Source organism: Lissotriton vulgaris, chromosome 12 (genome assembly GCF_964263255.1).
Source record: "Lissotriton vulgaris chromosome 12, aLisVul1.2, whole genome shotgun sequence".
NCBI classification, from domain to species: Eukaryota; Metazoa; Chordata; class Amphibia; order Caudata; family Salamandridae; genus Lissotriton; species Lissotriton vulgaris.
The window spans coordinates 288,073,927-288,094,537 of NC_141700.1; the positions used below are offsets into that span (position 1 = coordinate 288,073,927).

Consider the following 20,611-nt stretch of genomic DNA (forward strand, 5'->3'; position numbering starts at 1 on the left):
CTTTCCCTTCCGTTAATCTTGCAGCTGGGCGGCACGAGCGGGGGGCCACCCAGGGGAATCCTGTCCCCTCCCTTCCTGGTTAGTACTCATGTCACTGTTCCAAGCAAAAATCCATCTAGACACAAACGATGATTGGCTTTTGTGTTGCACATGCAGCAGGTCAAAGCTTTACTGCCGTAGAATACCCGGAACAACTGATGCAAGCTGCAACAATATTCAAAGAGCTCGTATGTTCCCTTTTGTTGTTGCAAAAAATGGACAAGAGGTTGTCCATAAAGTGCGCAAAGTACCACACATACATGCCAATAGATCTGATCCAGGCGGGAGCCTACCGATTTTCCAAGCCAAAAATGGCTTTATTTCAGCTGTCTCCCACCTGAAATTGCATTTTTTACAATGGAAGTCAATAGGGAATTTTCATTCTCCAGATTTTTTACTTTAAATCTCCCACGTCCCCGTCCTAAAATGTTTCCATGTATGCCACTGAGTCTGCAAAATGAATTATATGTAGAGTTGAAAAGGTTGTGTGACATGGGCGTAATTAAACCTATCGAGAGGTCTGAGTGGTTGACGCCCATAGTTTAGGCGTATATGGCTGACAAGTCTATAAGACTTTGGGTGGACTTGCGTGATCTTGACTCCGGCATTTAGATTGATCGCTAACCTTTGCCGAACATCAATGAGATGTTGGCAACTTTGGTAGGTGCGAAGTTTTTCACTTCTTTAGATGGCTCTTCAGCATACCACGAGGTGGAGTTGAGTAAGGATTCCACACAGCTCACTTCTTTTGCTAAGCCCAAAGGGGCTTACCACTATGTCTGCATGCCTTTGCTTTGGCATTAGCATCAGTGGTATTCCAAAGCTGATGGGGAATTTATTTGGAAATACCATTTGGATTGTATTTTTCCAGGATGTTATACTGATTTATGGGAAGACTGAATCTGAACCTGATTTAAGAGTGAAAGAGGTTTTGGAGATAGAGATATCAAGTGGATTAACCCTAAGAAGAGACAAGTGCAAGTTTTTACGTGAAGGTGTGGACTATATGGGTCACCACCTTTCTGATAAGGGTGTGTAACCTAAGATGAAGCTCTTTTTTTTTTTAATGTCCTCATACATGCCATTAAACAAGAGCACTCAAGTTGGAATGCCTCTGGATCCCTCCTGCACTCCCACTCCCATTATCGATTCTCGAAAGGCCACCTGATGTTAGGGAGGACCGGACCGAAAAGCCTTGGTATAATTATTGGACTGATCTTACTGGTTTTACTTCTCTCTCCACAACTCCAATGCTGACCAGATCTTATTAGCGCTCGAATTATCACAGGCCATGTCTGATTGGCTAAGATGAAGATCTTGATAGCCATTCAGAATGCTCCCAGACCTATTGACAAGGACCAATTGTGGCCCTTTCTTGGGTTGGTGGAGTATTATGCAAAATTTGCAGGTAATTTCTCTGATAAGATTTATGTTTGCGCAATTGTTGAAGAAGAATATCAGATTTGAGTGGAACGAGGAGTGTGAGAATAGTTTTGAATGTATCAAAAGGACATTGTGTTGGCCCTATCATCCAACATCAATGGTGTGACCATTGTGTCTGCTAATGCAAGCAATGTGGGTCTTAGTGCTGTCCTCATGCAGAAGAGGCAGACGGTTCAGAGGAAACCATTGCGTTTGCATCAAGGACATTGCAAGGGGCGGAAGGCTCATATTCCATCACTGAAAGAGAGGCTTTGGCATTGTGTTGGGGTGTGCAACATTTCAGGAATTACCTTTGGGGAAATGTTTTTGTTCTCAGAACTGATCATAAGCCACTGGTGGATCTTTTCACCACTCTGCGCATTGTCAAGTGGCTGTACAGGTTGCAGGATTTAATTATAAACTTGAGTATGTTGCCCGTGCAAAGAACTTTGTGGTTGATTGTCTAACAAGGTTACCCCAAATAGACGCTGCGGATGGGGAGAAATCTATTGATGATTTGGATATTGTGTCTTTGGTATCTTCTGTGAATGATATGGCTAAGGATGCGTTGTCTGAACAAAAATGGTTGAGTGCGGTGTCGGAAGATGTGGAGCTCAAGGCAGTGGAAAATGTTGTTTCTGTAGGATGGCCCAATGGTAAGGACACACCCATGAAATTAATGCCATGCAGAGGGGTTGGTGAAGAATTGTCTGTGGTGAGGGGTATCTTGCACAGGTGTGGTCAGTTAGTAGTCCCTAATTGGACGTGCAGGAAGATTTTAGACTTAGCCCGTGAGGGTCATCTGGGCATTCGGGCAATGAAACAGAGAGTAAAGGAAGATTTTTGGTGGACAGGGCTATGGAACACTATGTTTGTGATTGCAGCATGTGTATACTTAGTGACTAGACTTGTCATGTGCCCTTCCCCTATTGATCCGGCTGTTGAAAAGGATACCCGTTGATGCAAGATAGCTTTCGACATTGCTTAGCCTTTCAGTGTCATGGGTTGTTCACCCAAGTATGTTTTGGTGTTGACAGACTACATAACGAAATGGCCAGTGGTAAAGTTTGTGTATAGTGTGAATGTTGAAGTAGTGATCAAGTTTTTTAAGGAGGTGTTTCTCAGGGAGGGACTTCCAGAAGAGCTGGTGATGGATAATGGGACACAATTGGTGTCCAGGAAGATGGAAAGTTATCTAGAGGAGAATGGCATTAGACATGCTTTTTCGTCTCTTTACCACCATCTTAGTAATCGTGTAGTGGAGCGCTTGAATCGTGTGATCAAGGAGCAGTTGCAACTGGAACTTGTGAATGGTTTGAATTGACGGAAAGCTGTAGAGAACATGTTGTTGGCATTGAGGACTACACCTCACGTCAGCACAGGGGTTTCTCCTTTTACGCTATTGAGAGGTAGAGTTGCTGGATCTAAATTGAACAAGGTTTGGATGTCCAGGAAGTCTGTCGAAATGGGGAAGCTGGAAGGCATGGTGGATATGAGAGCTGCTCTGCAGAAGAAGTACAGCACCAGAGACGCGTGTTGCAGGGCATTGCCTGTTTGTGTTGGTAACTGGGTGAGAGTAAAAAAAAATGTTTCATTTGTAAGGGGTTTTGCTAGATTTACTGCACCTGTTCATGTGAGGGAGGTGAAGAATTTCGTGGTTGTTCTGGAGAATGGTAAGGTGTGGAATAAGAGTGCAGTTTCAGTGGTGCCTGAATACAAAGCAACACATGTGAATCAAAAATTGGGTGTATAGGTGGATTCCAGCTCTGCATATCGCGTGAATATTTCTTCGAAAGATCATGTGTGCACAGCCCCGAGCCCTGCTCACCAGAGCAGTGTCTTCCAGGGTTAAGACTGCTCCTGTTAGGTTAAAGGATTACTGCAGATTATAACTTTGGTTCATCCAGCACCAGTACTATTCTCTTATGTTTATTGTTGTTATTCCTTTGGTTATTTGGACTATTTTTCTTTTCTCTTGTTTTGTGAAGTATGGGGGGTTTGTTGGTTTGTGTGGAAAGTGAGTGTGGAATGCAGGACGTGGGAGTTCCCTGCGTGGAACTGGTGAGGGGGGCTGGACTGCAGTTGCTGCTGGACGTGGATTCTTATGAATGAAATAAAGAGAAGCTCTTACCTACTCAACGTGTCGGCTTCTTTTCAATCACCATGTCTTTTTTCTCCCCACCTTGCGGCAGGCCCACCAAGCAAATGTTCTTGTGGCAATCAGACCCTCCACATCCTCCATCCTGTCCTTCAGGACACAAAGTCGGTCAGAGAGTTCCCACACCTGTTGTTGAAGGTTCATTGCCTGAGACTGCTGCTGTCATACAGATGTCTCAATCAGTCACTCTCTCTTGCAGCTTTTTGTGGTTCTCTCAAAGGTGGCCTACCTCTATGGCCACATCATCTATCTTTACCTCCAAGGAGGGTGACCAGGAGGGTACTGCCTCTAGAATTTGAGTATCCCGTGCAGGCCTAGCTTGGCTTGCGTTTGCTTCCCATTTCTGCCCCCAGCGGTTAGCTGTGGCATACAGCCACCAGGAAATTCAGGGAAAACAGGAATCAGCCACTCATTCAATCCCATGTTGAGTCGTATGCAGCCCGCTTGCCCCACCCCCAAATATGGTAGGGCAACATGAGCAGCTGCTCGTCGCAGCGGTCGATGAAAGGAGAGGCAGGATATCTAAGATATGCTCCCAGATCACAAAAAGTGTCATGCCAGGGGAGTAGCCAAAGAGGCACAGCAGTGTCGGCCCAGATTCAGGCCCTCAGGCAGCCCTCCTTGATGTCACAAAGGGAAGGGGGTATTTTAATAGGCTCTCTGTAAATGAAAAAAGAGAGGAAAAAGGGGGGCATAGGACTGACCTGACCCCCCAGTTGTCTCCAGATCCACCAGTAGATCATAGAGAGTGAGGTACGCCTTTGCCGGTCCCCCCGCTACCGCTGTGTGAGGGTCTGGGGACTATTTCCAGCCCATCCCCGTGAGCACCACACATCGCTTTGGGCAATATGATAGGGAGGGCCTCTGCATCGCCGTCTGTTGCATGGGAGCTTCTCAAGCATTGTCCAGGAGATGAAGACCTGGTGTGGGTCCCTGCGGAGCCGCCAACTGTCTGGCAGCCCACTTGCCACAGCCCGAGTCATCACACGCCATTGCACAGCAGTGAAAGGGAACCCAGCCTGCCACACTGAGTCCCCATGATCCTTGCAGTCCTGCCATGAGCGGTTGCCAAACAACTTGCTGATGCAGCCCCTTGACATCTAAATGGGCTAGGAAAGCCTCACCACAGGGGCCCGGGACCTGGTGGTGGCCAGATGCAGGAGTATAATAGTTGGCCCCAGCGGAGCCTTCTAAGCTGCTTCTGCCATCTTCCTCATCTTGGCCAACCCCCCTGGACTCCCCGGTATCAGTCTTCCTTAATGCTTAGAACACTAGATAATAAGGAGTGAAATGCTGGATATACAAAATTCTCTCTTTTCTGCAAATAAAAACACAGTACGTCTTTACTATAATCATAGCCTCTGCACTCAGTGAAGCATTTTTATTTTTATTTTAACGCAAAGCAAGCAGTTCAGAATTTAACATACTTGTGGCATTTCTACATTCACAAATGTGTTCACAATATATTTTGCAAATCCTGATTTAGCAAATTGGGATTATGAATTACATTCATGGTTTAAATGCGGCTAAGAAGAGAGTGATTGCCACATCATTTTTGCCTTGAATTCACATGAAATAGTTAAGTATAATACCACCTAAAGTCCAAAGATTTAAAAGACTGCTCACCTTGTATTGTAATATCACCTTCCAAGAATGGAAACCCAAAGAGGGGTACGATATCATCACCATGGTCTGCTTTCACGTGGGCTGGTTTTGAATTAAGATGGATGCTCGGGCGGTGCTGATACTCATAGAAATAGACCGGAAGTCCAGAGTCTAGGGGAGAATATGTCAACAATTCAACATCATATTCTTAAGATTGACAAAAGACACTGCACTTCTGAGCTCTAAGGCCTGTTAGCTAAAGGCGACATTAAAAAGAGGAATTCAGTTCACGAGAATGTGAGGAGCATACGAAGTACATGAGTTTAGCATGACGAAGAGCATGACAATTACACAGTTTTGGGCGTAGGCAAAATAAAATATATATGCTACTAATTTACTACTTTGTACACAGTCCTCTCTTGACAATAAACCCCTCCGCATGCCTCTCTCTCTCCTTTTTGCCCTTTCTTCCCCTTTGGGTAAACTGATCATTTGTCTGATTTATTTGATTTTGATCCCTAGTCCTGTTCCCTTCCTCTTCATTCATTTTCGCTCCACACAGGAAGGTGCGTCTCTCAACATAAGTGCGCATGGCACTCCTTCTCCTTCATCAAGCAATCACAGATAGGTTTCCATACAATTCTGATGTCTAATTTTGTCAGTGATTTGATCCATACCTATGATTTCACATGTCATTAGTTTTCATGGTGATAATTATATGTATTTTGGAATTGGAGCTTCCCACCAGACATGCAAAGCCCCCGCAGTCCCGAACAGACATTAATCCTCAGGCTGAAGACTAGTTTCCTTCCCTGTGGGCCACATTCATTTCAAATAACAAATTCTACTTGTCAGACTGAGGACTGTTTCTTCACCATTGGTATTGCTGCAGCATTGTGTAGCTTGAAATTACAATTCCAGTGCTTAATTTGTAAAACAATGAAGTGCCGGGGCTGAAAATGCTGCCAAGGAGGCTGCAGCCCACTTCTACCTCCGGTGTTCCCAACTTTCAACACCCACACTGCCTCACTCTCTGTCCTGTAACCATGCTCTGCTGTCTGTCCCCTAAGACATGCGTTTTACTTCTTTACCTACACCGACAGATGAGTGCGAAAACAAAATGTACACCAAATGAAAATGCTTTTTTTTAACATATTAATCACGGTGGTCTGACTGGGTTCGTTGCAGGTCAGGAGGCTGCTTGAGCACAGCAGGTCATGTCACTGCTAGTTCTGCCTGTAATTAGTTTGGTCCAGTTATGACAACGGCATAGGTATCCACTGCTCAGCTTGCTGTGACCCTGCCTGCCACAGCACAAGCACTGTCCCCAGCAGCAATGCTGCAATGCCTGTGAGATGTGAGTATGGCTGTTGCACGTACTGGGCTTAAGCACACTCAGCAATTAGCATGCTTGGTGGCAGCGCAAGGATACTGGAGTTGACCCCATAGCGCACAAAAGTTATGGTGGGCCACCACCACATCAAGTATGTTGAGGATAGTAGCAATTCAGGGCTTCAGGCCCCCACTACAACTATCCAATGGGAGGCTTAGGCTCAGGCAGTGGCAGGGTGCAGCAGACTCCGGGAATAGAATTCAAGCCACTCGTTAATGATGACTTCTCGGATTCATGACAGGTGTGACGACATCATCACTAAAGTGATGCTACACAATCATGCCTGCCTGAACAGATGTATGCCTGCCTATGGAAACATACCAGCCCTTCACCATGCAAGGTATGTGGTTCTTTTTATTTTAAATTGGGCAATTAATATTGAGACCACCACCTGCAGGACCAGAAATCATAGCCCATGCCCTGTGAAAGAAGTGCCGGTGCTGAGCACCTGATAGTACCTGCTCAAACTAACTACTGTAACAGTGTCCTCAAAAGTCCCATGGGTATCTTTCCTGCAATGGTCGAAACGTCTACATTTGACGTTGGAAATCACACATTGAAAAATCGTGATGAACATTTTTATGTCTTATCGTGATATCCCTTGTGATATTTTCTAAGTGTATTGCTATTTAGTTCAGAGACATTTATTGATAAGCGGTAAACACGGAGGTAGAAGCCTAGCCTCTTCAGCAGGTGGTGTATATTGCATACATGTACTACATATGCTGTCTGTTTTACGCTGCCCACACGTGTGGCATCTTTGATCCTTTTGATGTTCCTGCATAATCATTTCTGACGTATGGTTATCACACTATTTTTGGGTCAGTGACAAGATTTGGCCGTGGCCCTTTACGTGCTTGAGTGTCCATTGACTCTGCTATTTGTGGGGGGGCTTTGCGCCTCTGGATAGCTCAGAGGTCCTTTGTCTAGTTTCTTCTCTCTCTTACCCCAGCTATGCATGGGCATGCGCCCGGCCACTATAGTGACACTTCTTATGTCATTTGTTTACTTTTTTGGTTTTCACTACAGCAGGACCAGGTACTGTCCTGCACATATTTTTTTTTTGTGATTTTATGTCCACTTTCCTTTTTTTTCACTTTTGTTTTTGCAATGCTTGGTTGATTCTGCCGTTCCCTGCAGTGTTCTGACTTTAGCTCAAGGGTAGAAAGGTTATTCCCTGTTGTTTTCCTTTGGTTGGGTGCCAGTGACTGCATCAGGCTGGTGTGCACTTTCACTGGATCTCATTATGCTAGCTGGCCTTCTCCTCTTACTTTTAGTTGTTCACCCGCAAGATGATCAGCACTCCAGGGTAGACGATTCTCTTGTGCAGTTATTCTGGTCCACTGGCTTTTCACCTCTGCACAGTGTTATTGTGACTTGTCAGCCTTGGGTGCCTGGTGTCTGGTGACTGTGGTTTGGTACTACATACATTATGAATAAACATTCCCACTTAACCTATCTACTTAGTACAGGAAATTAATCAAAGATAATCACTGACCTAGCAGTGTCATTATATTTCATTATCTATACATTTCTTTCAATTACATACATTTCAAATGTTTATTAATATCATTGTTTCCATATTTCACAATAAAACAACAAGGATTTGAATTACGCAGCAACTATATTCCTTACAAAGGTGGTCATAACCGATACTACTTTCACTGTCTCCCATTCACACTTGACCACCACACTCAGACACACTTAAAACTAACATCGCCCATGTTCCAAGATTAGCCTTGCCAACCCACCATTGACACCATTCCTTTCATTCTTCCATTGTTGCATCTTAGCCTGGGGACTCCAGACAACCCTTGTTAATGCAACCATTTATTTTTGAGTGTGGTACTAAGTTTTGTTAAGAGTTTTAATTTAATCTTAGTCTGTGCCACTCACAAGAATAAATGCACTTTTTGCATCAGAGAGTGTTTGCGTTCACAGTCTTTGCTGCAAAAGGTGTGGGTCTGTTTCACCAGAGTTTATTGGGCCCAGATTTATATCAATTTCATGCAGCACAGGGTAGCAAAACAACTTGATGTGCTGCACCACAGGGAGAGGACAGGAATGCGACATAGCTGTTTGCCAAGATAGGTGGCCTTCTTGGTCTCGCCCTGCACTGGCACATTGAGTGTGGCATAGCAACAATGCAGGCACCCTTACGCCTTGGTGCCAAGGTGCCGTGTTACACCCTTTATTGTTTTTGTGCAGTAGGGGATACTTTCCTGTACAAAAACAGTCTGTAAATACTTTTCCTCTTTCTATTGTTCTGCAGCAGAATGCAGCACACCTAGAGAAAAACACAAAGCACAAGGAGAAATAATGATATGTCAGCTTGTTGCACGGATCTCTACTCGGAAATAGTAGCATTTTGACACATTCCCAGATTTACCATTGATGGAAAACCTGGGATGCACCAAAATACATAGGTGGGTGCTTGGGAACACCCACGCTCAATCTCCACCCATGTATTGCCTTCCCATCTCAGAGTAACACACAGCAGCAACTTGTGCTGTCTTGTTATGTTATTCCAAATTTACCGAGCAACGAAGGGCAACACACGGTGGCTTTTCATGGCATGGTACATATAATGTTAGGGTTTGTGTTGCCCTTGGGCCTACTTGCGTGATGCAAAGGTAACACAAACCTTCAATAAAGCTGGGCCCTGGCATCCAGAGTAGTGGTGCATCTACCAGCCTGACAGGAAGTGGGTAGGACTGTAGTGGATGTCAAGTGAATGATACTGACAGGATTCTGTTCCACTGTGAGCCAGGTGCTGGCTTGGGCTGATTTAAGGAATGCCACTGTTCCAATAGTCTAGGGTGTTAGTGTACTCAGTAGCTTTAAGTAGCTCATACGGTCCCAATCTCCCTGAGGTGCAGTATGCAAAGGGAGACTGACTTGGCCAATAAATAGTTAAAGGGAGCAGTGAAGAAAAGATCATTTGTTGGAACTTGGAATAAATGAACAGCTCAAAATAAAATGTTAGAGTAAGAAACCAGGAACATGCTTTCTGATTTAGAAAGTACAATGCTGTGCCTGACAACATGTTTTTCGTAGCGTGTACTGTAAACAAATGTCCACTTTTTGCATGGTTGCTCCCCTTTTTGCTAAACTGCTGATGTGCTTTGACTGAGTGTGCCCCGGGTTCCTGCTAAACAGGTACCCAGGGCTATGTTCTTCCCCTAAAAACTGTATTAAGACAAAACCCAATTGGCACTCTTTGGCCACAGGTCAGTCCCTTGTAAATGGTAACATAGGTACCTAGGGCACTGTTGTCAGGGAAGGCCTCTAAGGGCTGCAGCACTTATTGTGCCTCTACACACACACACACACACTGCCTTTGCAGGTTGCATGTTTTGGTGCAGAACAAAGTGAAGAGTCGACATGTCACACATCCCTGTGTGCCATGCCTAACTCCCACTTCCCTGGCATAGGTCAGCCACTGCTCTAGCTGGGTGCACTATACCAGTGGAGAGGGTACAGATGCATGAGCCCCATAACCCTACAGTGTCCAAGCCAATTCTTAGACATTGTAAGTGAGGTACTACTATTAGGAGTATATTGTGCTGAGAGTTTGTCATTAGGAACTCCACAGCACCATGATGGCTTTACTGAAAACTGGGAAGTTTGGTATCAATCTTCTCAGCACATTAAACCCTCACTGATGCCAGTGTGGGATTTAATGAAAAATGCACTTAGAGGGCATCTTAGAGATGCCCCCTGAAAAACAACCTAGTGTCCAGGCTGATTGACTGCTCGCCAGCTGCCACCACCAGACGTTTATGGCCCCTTGGGCGAGAGCCTGCTGCTCTCTGGGTTCTGAAACAATCCACATCCTGGGACGAGGTGCCAAGCCTTCTCCCCCAGGGTGGGCAGGGTCCACGCAGGGGAAGCTTCACAGGCTTGCCGCCTTTGTGAATGACCTCAGGCCTTTTGCTTCTTCCAGCAACTGGCCCCCACCAGTTCTGACTGCCACTTTGGGCTGGAGAATAGGCGGAAAAACCAAGTGAGGAAGGGAGGTGTGCCCACCTTTGCCAACTCCACCCCTCAGGTGGGGAAGGCCAGGTGAAGCACAACTCTCAGTCCTCACCATCCTGCAGATGGAGGGACCCAGCCAACCAGAGAGAGGCATACGCCCCTCTCCCACTGAAGGGTAGAATATTAGGGGGTGTACCCACCCCAAGAAGGGACCCTTTGGTCCCAACCTTTACCTAGCTGTAACACCCTTAAATCTAGTATTTAGAGGTTACCCTGAACCTTGCCACCTCACACAAGAACCAACCAGAAGGAAAGAAGAACAAGGACCGAAGAAGCCGTGCTAGAACAAAGAAGAGGAGGTCGCCCACTGACTTGGCCCCAGCCCTACCGGCCTGTCCGCACTGCGAACCTGCTCCAGCGAAATTTCGGTGTCTCCTGCAGCCAGTAGCCTCAAGAACCCGAAGGACCTGCTTTGCCTTCAAAACCAAAGACTTTGTCTCCTGTAAGCACCGGATTTGCTCACCAGCAGACTCAGACTCCAGCCAAAACAATCAGTGTGCACCACTCTGCACCAGACGCACACGGCCCAAGCTTGAGTTGCCAAACACCCCGAGGAGGTCTCCCTGGCGATCCTGACCTGAGATCTGTTGATCTCTGACCAGCCTTGACACTCCAAACAATGCCTGCAGTCTCTTTCTGGAGGACTTCCACGACCGCGACCAGAACTGGTAAGAAAACTCGCCTCCTGAAGACACCCCTGCACCCAACATCCCACGTCCTTGGGTGGCCCAACTAACAGTGTCCCAGCATTTGCAGGCATCCCAACTTACCTTCCCAACCCGTCATCACCTCCAGAGGATCTTCATCCCCAAGCCTGCAGTCTTTGTTGCAACAGTAGAATCCCAATTGAAAACAATAGGGCATACAACGCCAAAACAGGACCCTGCACCCAGCCGCCCTGCGTCGCTGCGGGGTGTACTTTGGGTGCTAACTCAAATCCCCCTTTGCCCTGAGAATAACACCAGGACCTTTGCTTACACAGCCTCGTGGCCTGCTTGTGAGCAGCCACATACCGGAGGCCCTTTATCCCTTATTCGATAACATTTGGCCTCAGCCCTCAGCACCTGGCAGCCCTAGTGCTGCTGAAGGTGTTTCAAGAGTTCATCCTTGACCCTGGGGGAACCCTGGTTCTAACCGCAGAATACCAACTCCCACAACCAAGTACTTATCTGTTAACAGATAACCACATTTTCTCCATAAAAATACATTGACTGTTTTTCTTTGAAAATTGTTTTAAGTGGGGCGTTGGTTTTGTATGAGAACTTGAAAAACTGCAAAATAACTAAAAACTGTTTTACTTACCTAGGAAATTTCCCAGTGTACTATCTAGGCATATCACACCGAGTAGAAAAAGTAATCCAAAAAGTAATCTGTAAAGTAATCAAACGCAATCTAACAGTAATTTCCACTGTATTGAAAAGATTTACAAACCTATAACAGAGACATTTTCATTCATCTTGCTTGTATTGTTCAACCTGCCTTGAAAAGTACCATTTACACGTACCTGTACCAGGCTTGCTTGGTTCTAGAATCTAGAATATAAATATACCTAAAAAATATTTTCATACAAATAACTTGGTTAAGTTCAGTCTCTAAGTGAGTGACATCATTTTCTGCCTGCGTGTGTGCAACAAATGCTTAACACTACCCTCTGATAAAGCCCTACTGCTCGCCCACACTACCACAAATAGAGAGTAAGGTGCTATCTACTTTTACCTCTGCCTACCTTTGGGAATCCACTGGACTTTGTGCACACTATACCTCATTTTGGTACAGTATATACAGAGCCAGCTTCCTACAAGTACCACTTATTATTGTTCATTTTATCTTTATTCCTTTCATAATGATCCAAGAGAAAGGGGGCATCCCAGGGCAAGCAGCTGACACCACTACCATCGCCAGTGCCCTGGTGATGACCACTGACACCACCAGCACCAAGGTCATAGCAGATGGTTCTGCTGCCCCCAGTAAGTTGTGTTTAATATTATTATGTACTTTTAGCTTTTCCCACTTGTAATGTATTATAGTCTTCTGTATTTACCTTTCTTTCAGCACCCCTCCCCAATGTTTGTTATCCCTGCATTTCCCTCTGTTTTCCATATTTCCTGTTTCTGCATCTGACTTTTCCCTGTCTGCAGCTTTATTCTGCTTCTTTTTTTAGTAAACTTTCCCTTGCCTCTCTTTTACACGTCATGTGTAGCACTGTTAAGAGAACAGATTTTTTATAATGTTAGGAGTAGTAATTAATTTGCGAAACATTAAGTGAAAGGGCACAAAGTATTTCTCTGGAGTTCAGTGTGGCTGGTGCCACCCTCGCTCCTGCCACTGTTGCCCTTTGCTGGTCACAGATGTACCTACCTGCTATTTTTTAAAAAGTATATCAAATCGCCACTGAGGAATTCACCTGAAACAAAATGTGCACCCAGCAATACCTTGTGGATATGTGCCAGTGTTAAGAAAAAGGCGCTGGTGCCGATCAACAGCAATAAGAAGCCCAAATTAAGTACTGGTAAAAAGAATCGCTGGTCTAAGTATTCACAAAACATATTGGTTGAGAAGACTTTCTTGAGCAAACAGTCAAAAAGTACAGGTACAGAGATAGAGTGGTCATGGACCCCCAATGTTGTCTTATACTAGTAGTTCCCATGACAGAAGAACATAGCAGGACTGAGGTTTCAACCAATACCATGTGTCTTTTGCATTTACTTTCACCCCTTTCATTGGGTTTCATTCTCATCCATTCATATCCTTACCCCTCCATTAGGAAAAAAAAGATTTTGGTTTACTACCTGGTTTTTAAAATGTTGTCAACCAAACCTCCTAAAGTGGTAGGATGTAGCTAACCTAACTTTAGTGTGGGGTTGCTGTTGCACCTTGAACAAAATATTTACTTGGGTGGTTATTCTGGTACCTAAAATGGGTGCATTACACTTTTTACTAGGCTAGCAGTCCACCGGTGCCACTTCCAGGGCCAGCGAGCCACAGATGATGGAGGACCCATAGGTAGAGGAAGGGGAGAAGTCCCAGTGATGGCTGAGACAAGGGATAAGCCACCTTGCTTTCTTATTGACAATACTGCATTTGTTAAGCTATCCCACCCTTCACCTCCCTGCTCACAACATTTTGCCACCTAAAACTGCAGTGTGCTCTCATTTGGCACTACAGTGTAGGTGATGAAATGTCTGTCTGCTTCAGTAAACAGCGTAGCACCAAGTCTGCAGTGCACACAAACTAAAGACAAGGTGCATTTTTCAGTGCCCACTCAGTTAACTACTAATTCCCTACATCATTCGTTCTGTCTCAACCTACCCAAAAATTTAAATTCCATCTCGGCAGGCGCCACATTTTTCTGCCTAATTGAATTCAGTTTTGGATTTACGGTTAAAAAATGTTCCTTCCGTCAACCAATGTAACTAGGCAAAAGTGTAGTGCATGATAAGCGACACCCACACAATCTGTATCTAAAATCTACCTAGCCCAATACCTATAACTTACCTTCCTGTGGATGAACTTTCCCCACTGCCAAGTAAAGGAATGCGTTTCAAATAATTAGTGGTGGAGGACAAGGTGTAATGTGGAACTAAGAGCCTGATTTAGTTTGGTGAATGGGATACTCTTTCACAAAGGCGACAAATACAATATCCTGTTAGCTGTACTACAGTGCATCATTTATATTCCATGTACTGTCTACTATAATACAGCAAACTGGATATTCGTTATCCTCCATGTGTGTGATCGAATATCCCATCTTCCAGACTCTATCAGTCCCTAAGGTTGGACTACGGTTAACATTGAAGAGGAAGTTGGCGAGCAGGACCACCGGAATTAATGAGAAGTTAATAACATGCCATTATAGCTACTCCAAAAACATGCTACAGAGTAGCAGACTTGCCAGCCTGATTCCATAAATGATGCACATATGTTCGGTCAAGTAAGTGTGCAGCATATATATGCCTTACACACTAGAGACAGCTATTTAATTTATTAACAACACACATAAAGTGTCTGTTCATTTTCACCTATGACAACCTTCAAACTAAAATTATTTTTTGATTATGTTGGTGGTCTGGCTTCATTCCTTTAAGTCAGTGCTATTGCAGTACATGATGCATGTGAGGGAAAAACCTCATCCTGTGACTAATCACTTCAAAAATTCCTATAACCCTAAGGGACCAGCAATGTACTGCTATTGTGCCACTAAAGTCTAAACAAGTGTTTGTGCTGCACAATACAATTTGCATTTTTTCTTACCTAATATAGCTGCTCATGCTGCTGGCATTCAAACCAGCAGGAAATAGCTGCTTAGTAGCAGCACCACATGTTGAAGGTGGTGCCTGCTGAATAATGCATGCTGGTGCTCTTGGATGAGGAGGAGGAGGCGACGGCTTCTAGTTCTTTAAGCCATCATCCAGTCCTGCCACCGCCACCAGTCAGGGTCATTGTCTGCCACCCGGAACACCAGGAGCACCCCCTCCGCTTCACCATCATCATCATCCTACCGCCTCCTCTGCCACGTCCTCTGTGAGTTGGCAATCATGAGGCAGGGCTAACGGAACCTGGCTAGAGAAGTTGCAATGTAAAGAAAGACCTGGGTGCCCTCAGGGACCTAGTCTATCGAACTTTCTTGGGGGGTGGGAGGGCCTGTTGTGGGTGGAAAAGGTGGGAAGGAAAGTTGGTGGGAAGGGACATTTTTGAAGTTTTGCTTCTAGAGAGGGCAGGCCTGTTGTGGATAGAGTGGGTGTGAGGGGGAGCCGTGAAAAGGAACATTTTGGGTTTATTGCTTAGGGAGGGGGTAGGCCTGTTGTGAATGGAGAGTATGGGTTTTCTATTTTAATATAAATTGGCCTTTATCTTTAATATCTGTTTTTACATTGCTAGTTATTGTAGCATTGTGACTTACTGACGAGAGCAAGATGAGAAGCCATCCTCTGAAACAGTCATACATTATATGGTGCATCCACTTTTTCCCCTAGACCTTTCCTACCAGAAGTCCATGCCTTGTATTTAATATTCAGTAGGTTTCTTACCTCTTCCTGCGGTCCAGTATACCCTGCTACTAGTGTGGGAACAACGTTATTGCCTGAGGAGGTTTTGCAGAATCCAGCCACCTATCAGTGATACTTTTATACTGATTAGTTTCTGCCCTAGTCCTACCCTATACCTGTTAAATACTAATTAGGTCAGGCAACAACATACACAAAAATCGCAATCTCTTCTTCCAGAGGACTCCTTCTGTACTGCAATCTCTCCTGCAAGAGAACTCCTTCTGTACTAAGTTCTCAACTTCTTACCAGAGTAGGTTAAGTGATGTTTGCTACATCTCTCCCAATCTTCCCAAACCTTATAGCAGGGTTTCCCAAAGGGCCTTCTTAATGATGGTGGTAGTGGGCTAGCACTAACCAGGGATGACACAACACAAGGAGGTCCCTTTAGTCCAAAAGATGCTTGCGAGGTGAACTCCAACTTTAAGAGTGTTTAGAAGGATTATCCATCACAGGCAAATAGACTAAAATAGGCACAGAGATAGTGGATATTCCAAGACTCATACTGTCATCATAAAAATATCAAACAAACAACAACCAGCAAGCAATCTGGGAAGCTAGTATTTTATTTATTTAAAAAAATTCAAATTAAACTTACAAAAACCTCGGGTCAGAAGGACTCAGGAGAACTTGCATAGATATTGTAAGCAACACAAGGCCAGATTCACAAAGGTAAAATAAGTTACAAGTAGTAATAATCCAGTCAGATATGGAAAATTTTCGAAATTGAAGAAAATTGAATAAAATGGGTTCAAAGCACCACTTAAATAAATCTGTGCTGTAAGTGATGATTTCCCTCATCGCCAAAATTGTAGTAATAATCCAGTCAGATTTAGGATAAAAGAAATCTTGGTTTATTAGCAGCACGAATAACATCCATCTGTATCTTAGTTCAGGCTGTACACTGCTTCAACAGTTAATACCCTTAGTTAACCAGCTCTGGAACACAGAACACTCTCAAAGATAAACATGTTTCATGCACTGGCATGCGACCACAGCACTACACTTAAAGGGAAAGTAATAGGCAAGAATATAACATTACACTTTTGGTGTCTTTTTTCCTGTTTGGCGCTGTTGAGCATCTTGTCCGTGGGCCAATCTGTTGCGTGGCGGTGCACCAGCTGGGCTTGTGTAGAGGAGCAGAGCCGGAGGCAAAGAGGGAGCCGAGCCGGGCCGGTTTGACGGCGGGGAAAAGACCGGCGGTTTCTGACAGGACCGTGCTCCATCCGAAGGTCGAGCCCACACGTCCTCATGATCACGCCTGCAGAGAGGTAGGACAACGGCGTCTGGTCAGCGAGTGGGGCGAGGAGCAAAGAGTCTGCAGTGGCGTTCCCCCGCAGCAGCACCACCGCAAAACCGCTGAGCTCATAAAGCTCATAAACCGCAGCCAGTGACTTTTTTTTTTTTTTTTTACCATTTGCCGAGGCAGCTGCAGCAGCCTCTCCTGTCCCCTTGCCCTCCTGCCCTCCTGCCCTCCTGCCATTCTGCCCTTACTGCCTGCGAGAGGGGAGGAGTGGTGAGATGAAGTGCACGGGAGTACGGGGTTTGTGATGGCTCACGTGCAGCCGCTCTAATAGTCTTGCAGCTCGGTGTGGCACAAACCTGCGATCAGTTCCTCAGATTAAAGCGGCCGGAGACAAACAGCTGAGGTAGTAGCTGAAGCAGCCACAGAAGTGAGGTCCCGCGCTCTTTCCTGCCCTTTCTCGCCCTCCCGCTGCATCCTGTCCATCTGGGATGAGATCAGGCAGGGTAAGGATACTGGGCCCGCAAAAGAAAAAGAAAAGCAGAGGGAAAACTGCGAGGGCAACAACGGACTCTGAGCAGGTCCCCAACCTGTTGCTGTGTGACACAGAAACCACAACAGACAGAATGTCTAATTCCACCTTGAAGGGCAAAGACAGGGCGGCCTGCAACACTTTTGGCTATCAGCCAAAGATAACAACAAAACTGTTCTACTTAAAAGACGCCGGTTCGGCGGTCTTCTCAAGCAACGAGAATATCACGGGCCTTCCAACCCCTTTAAGTCCTCTAGTGACCATCATCAAGGGCAGTTCTGATGCAAACGGGGGGATTCGGACTCCTCAAAGCAGCCCCACATCAGCCACATCAGCCACCGTCACTACCAAACCCTCAGCAGGATCTCCAACTGAGTGTAGGGGCAGTCCAGTGGCCAAGTCCGCCTTAATCCAGCGAGGGCATTGGCTCAACTCGGCACTATTCCCTGCGCTATCCTCTGTTGCCATATTCAACACCCCACATAATACACAGGATCCCCTAACAGATCCATCTGGTGAAAAATCTAGCAATTTAGAAGACTCCTATGGAATGCTACATGAACTCAGTTTCAGCATCCCGTGCATCCAAAATGGCGAACTTCCGATCTACTCAGGAAACCACAACTCAGAAAAGGCTAGCGCTTCAGTCGCAAGGACAAAAGGAGTTGGCAACCACCATGGGGCTGCTGCAATAGACTCGGTCCAACAGGGACAACAGAGAGCGAGGAAAACTGAGCCTGACCCTGAGCCTGAGCTTACAGAAGCGCTAGAGGGTGCAGAGGAAGCAGAGGGGGGTGTGAAAGAACCCTCCTACTTCGAGTCAAAGGAATGGAAAAAAATGCTGCACTCATACGGGGACACTGCTCCTGGTCACCCGCAGTTATCACCACAACTAAGGCCGGATGTAAGCGTGGACCGCCAACAAGAGAAGGCGTGGGCCACTGCCCTTGACATTCTACAAAAGTCAGCTGACGCAATGTCTTATCAGGCAGATAAAATGGATATACAAATCAGCCTCCTAAACACACTTGCCGTGTATGTAGTCAAACTTGACGACAGGATCTCAAACTTGAACAGCTTGATCAGACGTGCCCAAGAAGCGGAAGTCCACTCGCAACAAGGATGTGACTGTACACCTATAGTGGATAAGCTCAGCACACTACCAGGGATCATGGAAAAGCTTGTGGTAGACCTAAAAGAAATCGCAAAAGCAAAACCCTCCCTTGGAACTGTCAGCGATACCGACCAAGGAGACTTAAGTGAAGTTCCGGAAAAAAAAACAGCCACCAACTCAAGGCCAAGTGGGGAAGAAGGGACCAACTCCTCCCTACTCCAAGACCCATCTGGGCAAAGTTGCCCAACTACTGAACAGCAATACTCACCGGTCGTTAGCAGTGTAAACTCTTCCCCTCTCTCCTCAATCGAAAAAGAGCCGGGAGCCCCTGACGGGAAGGTGAAAAGACAAAGGAAGCGGAAAGGACGCAATAAAATGAGAAGGGGCAAACAAGATCTAAGCCTGTACCCTATGTTTAAAACCCTGAGACGTCCGGTAGCCACAGGGGACACCGATCCAAAAAACTCTTCTGAGCCTATAACCGTAGAGGAAGATCAACCAATCACGCAGGACAGTGAAAGAAGGAAGAGGGGCATCTCCCTAGCGACAACAGAAACTAAATCAGTAACGGCACCTCAAGGAATAAGGGAGCATAGTGGGACAAATGAGCAATCCATGACTCCCCACACGGCCCCCCCAAACCCACTTAACACACAGAACCTTAAGACACAGAACCTTAAGACCCAGAGCCAAATTTCCTGCCACAAGACAAGTCAACTCAGCGGCATTACGACCTCAAATCAGGCATTCACAGTTAGCGGTGCCAATAACACACTGGGCGTAACTCCAGCGAGCAACAAAGGATCCGCGGGACATGGAAAAAATGAAAGGCTTGTCGGTGTGCCGATCGAGGATCGCTCCATGGGCCCCTTGGCAAAAACTGTATACAGGTCAAGTGTGCAACCAACCGAGGTAACTCCAAGGGCGCTCAGTGCATCACTGAGTGGGCTTGCCCTTTTTACCTACTTCTACCCAGAATACAAGTCTAAAGGCGGCCATGACGTGTTAAATCGGGGGAACATCATAAAGCTGACCCAAGCAGCAGGTCTGACAGATGTTATAACCACACAAGACATAACATCGATAGAATTTATTGCACCGAGTCAAGGCCAAATAAATGAAACCACAAAGGTCACCTGGAGTTCGGTAGAGGCAATGAACATCATCTTAGGGCAAACCGACACCTTCAAACAATGGGGCATACAGATACAACCGGGTAGGGAAGCGGGCTACCCACACGTTCTGCAGGCAAGCCAGGATGATGAACACAGACGAGCAGGGAGGGGAGCAGTATATTCAGTCCTTAGGGGGGCACGCAATAAATCCCCCACTCCCGACTACAAACAGAGGAAATCAAGAGAAGACGGGACCAAATCAACCAGGGGCCCGGAAGAGGCCGGTACATGGTCATGGTTGGCCGGCACTTTGAATACAACTCAACTACTACGATGACAGCCCTACAGGGAACATCGACACGAAATACCACTCCTAAAGATCTGCTCATGGAACATCAACGGTCTTACAAGTAAACTCGAGGACAACGCCACAATCACCTATCTTAGAGGATTCGACATAATACTACTTCAGGAGACATGGCTCTTCGAAGCACAGCACATAGAAGGCTTCAAAACCCATCACATTCCAGCCCAGAAACTGAATCACTTAGGTAGAGGGAGCGGGGGCCTCGCAATCTACATATCAACAAAAAACGCAGTCGCCTCTTGGGACCTTTTGGGCTCATCACACTGTCTACAGTGCGTAAGACTTTCTCACACTTCCAGTAAAGGTCCACGCTGGACAGTGATCTTAATGAACGTATATGTCCGTCCAACCACAGCATCAAGGCAATCCTTTGTAGAAGAAGCCATAGCGACAGTAGTGAGAGTGAAAACTGGACCTCTTGATGCAGAAATACTACTATCAGGTGACTTCAACATGTGGTTAATGTCGGATCTACAAAAAAATGAGGTCACCAATTCACATGACAACATCTGGGAGATACCATCGCAGGACCGGGCAGGATGG

At 45.8% G+C, this 20,611-nt stretch overlaps 1 protein-coding gene across 1 annotated transcript in view; it reads right to left on the minus strand.

Annotated features, from left to right (window-relative positions):
• LOC147673983 (fatty acyl-CoA hydrolase precursor, medium chain-like) overlaps positions 1–20,611 on the minus strand; it is a 419,415-nt gene that overhangs the window by 11,641 nt on the left and 387,163 nt on the right. Inside the window, exon 12 of the mRNA XM_086945068.1 lies at positions 5,246–5,395. Coding sequence (XP_086801194.1) covers positions 5,246–5,395 — 150 coding nt within the window. The remainder of the gene's footprint in view (positions 1–5,245; positions 5,396–20,611) is intronic.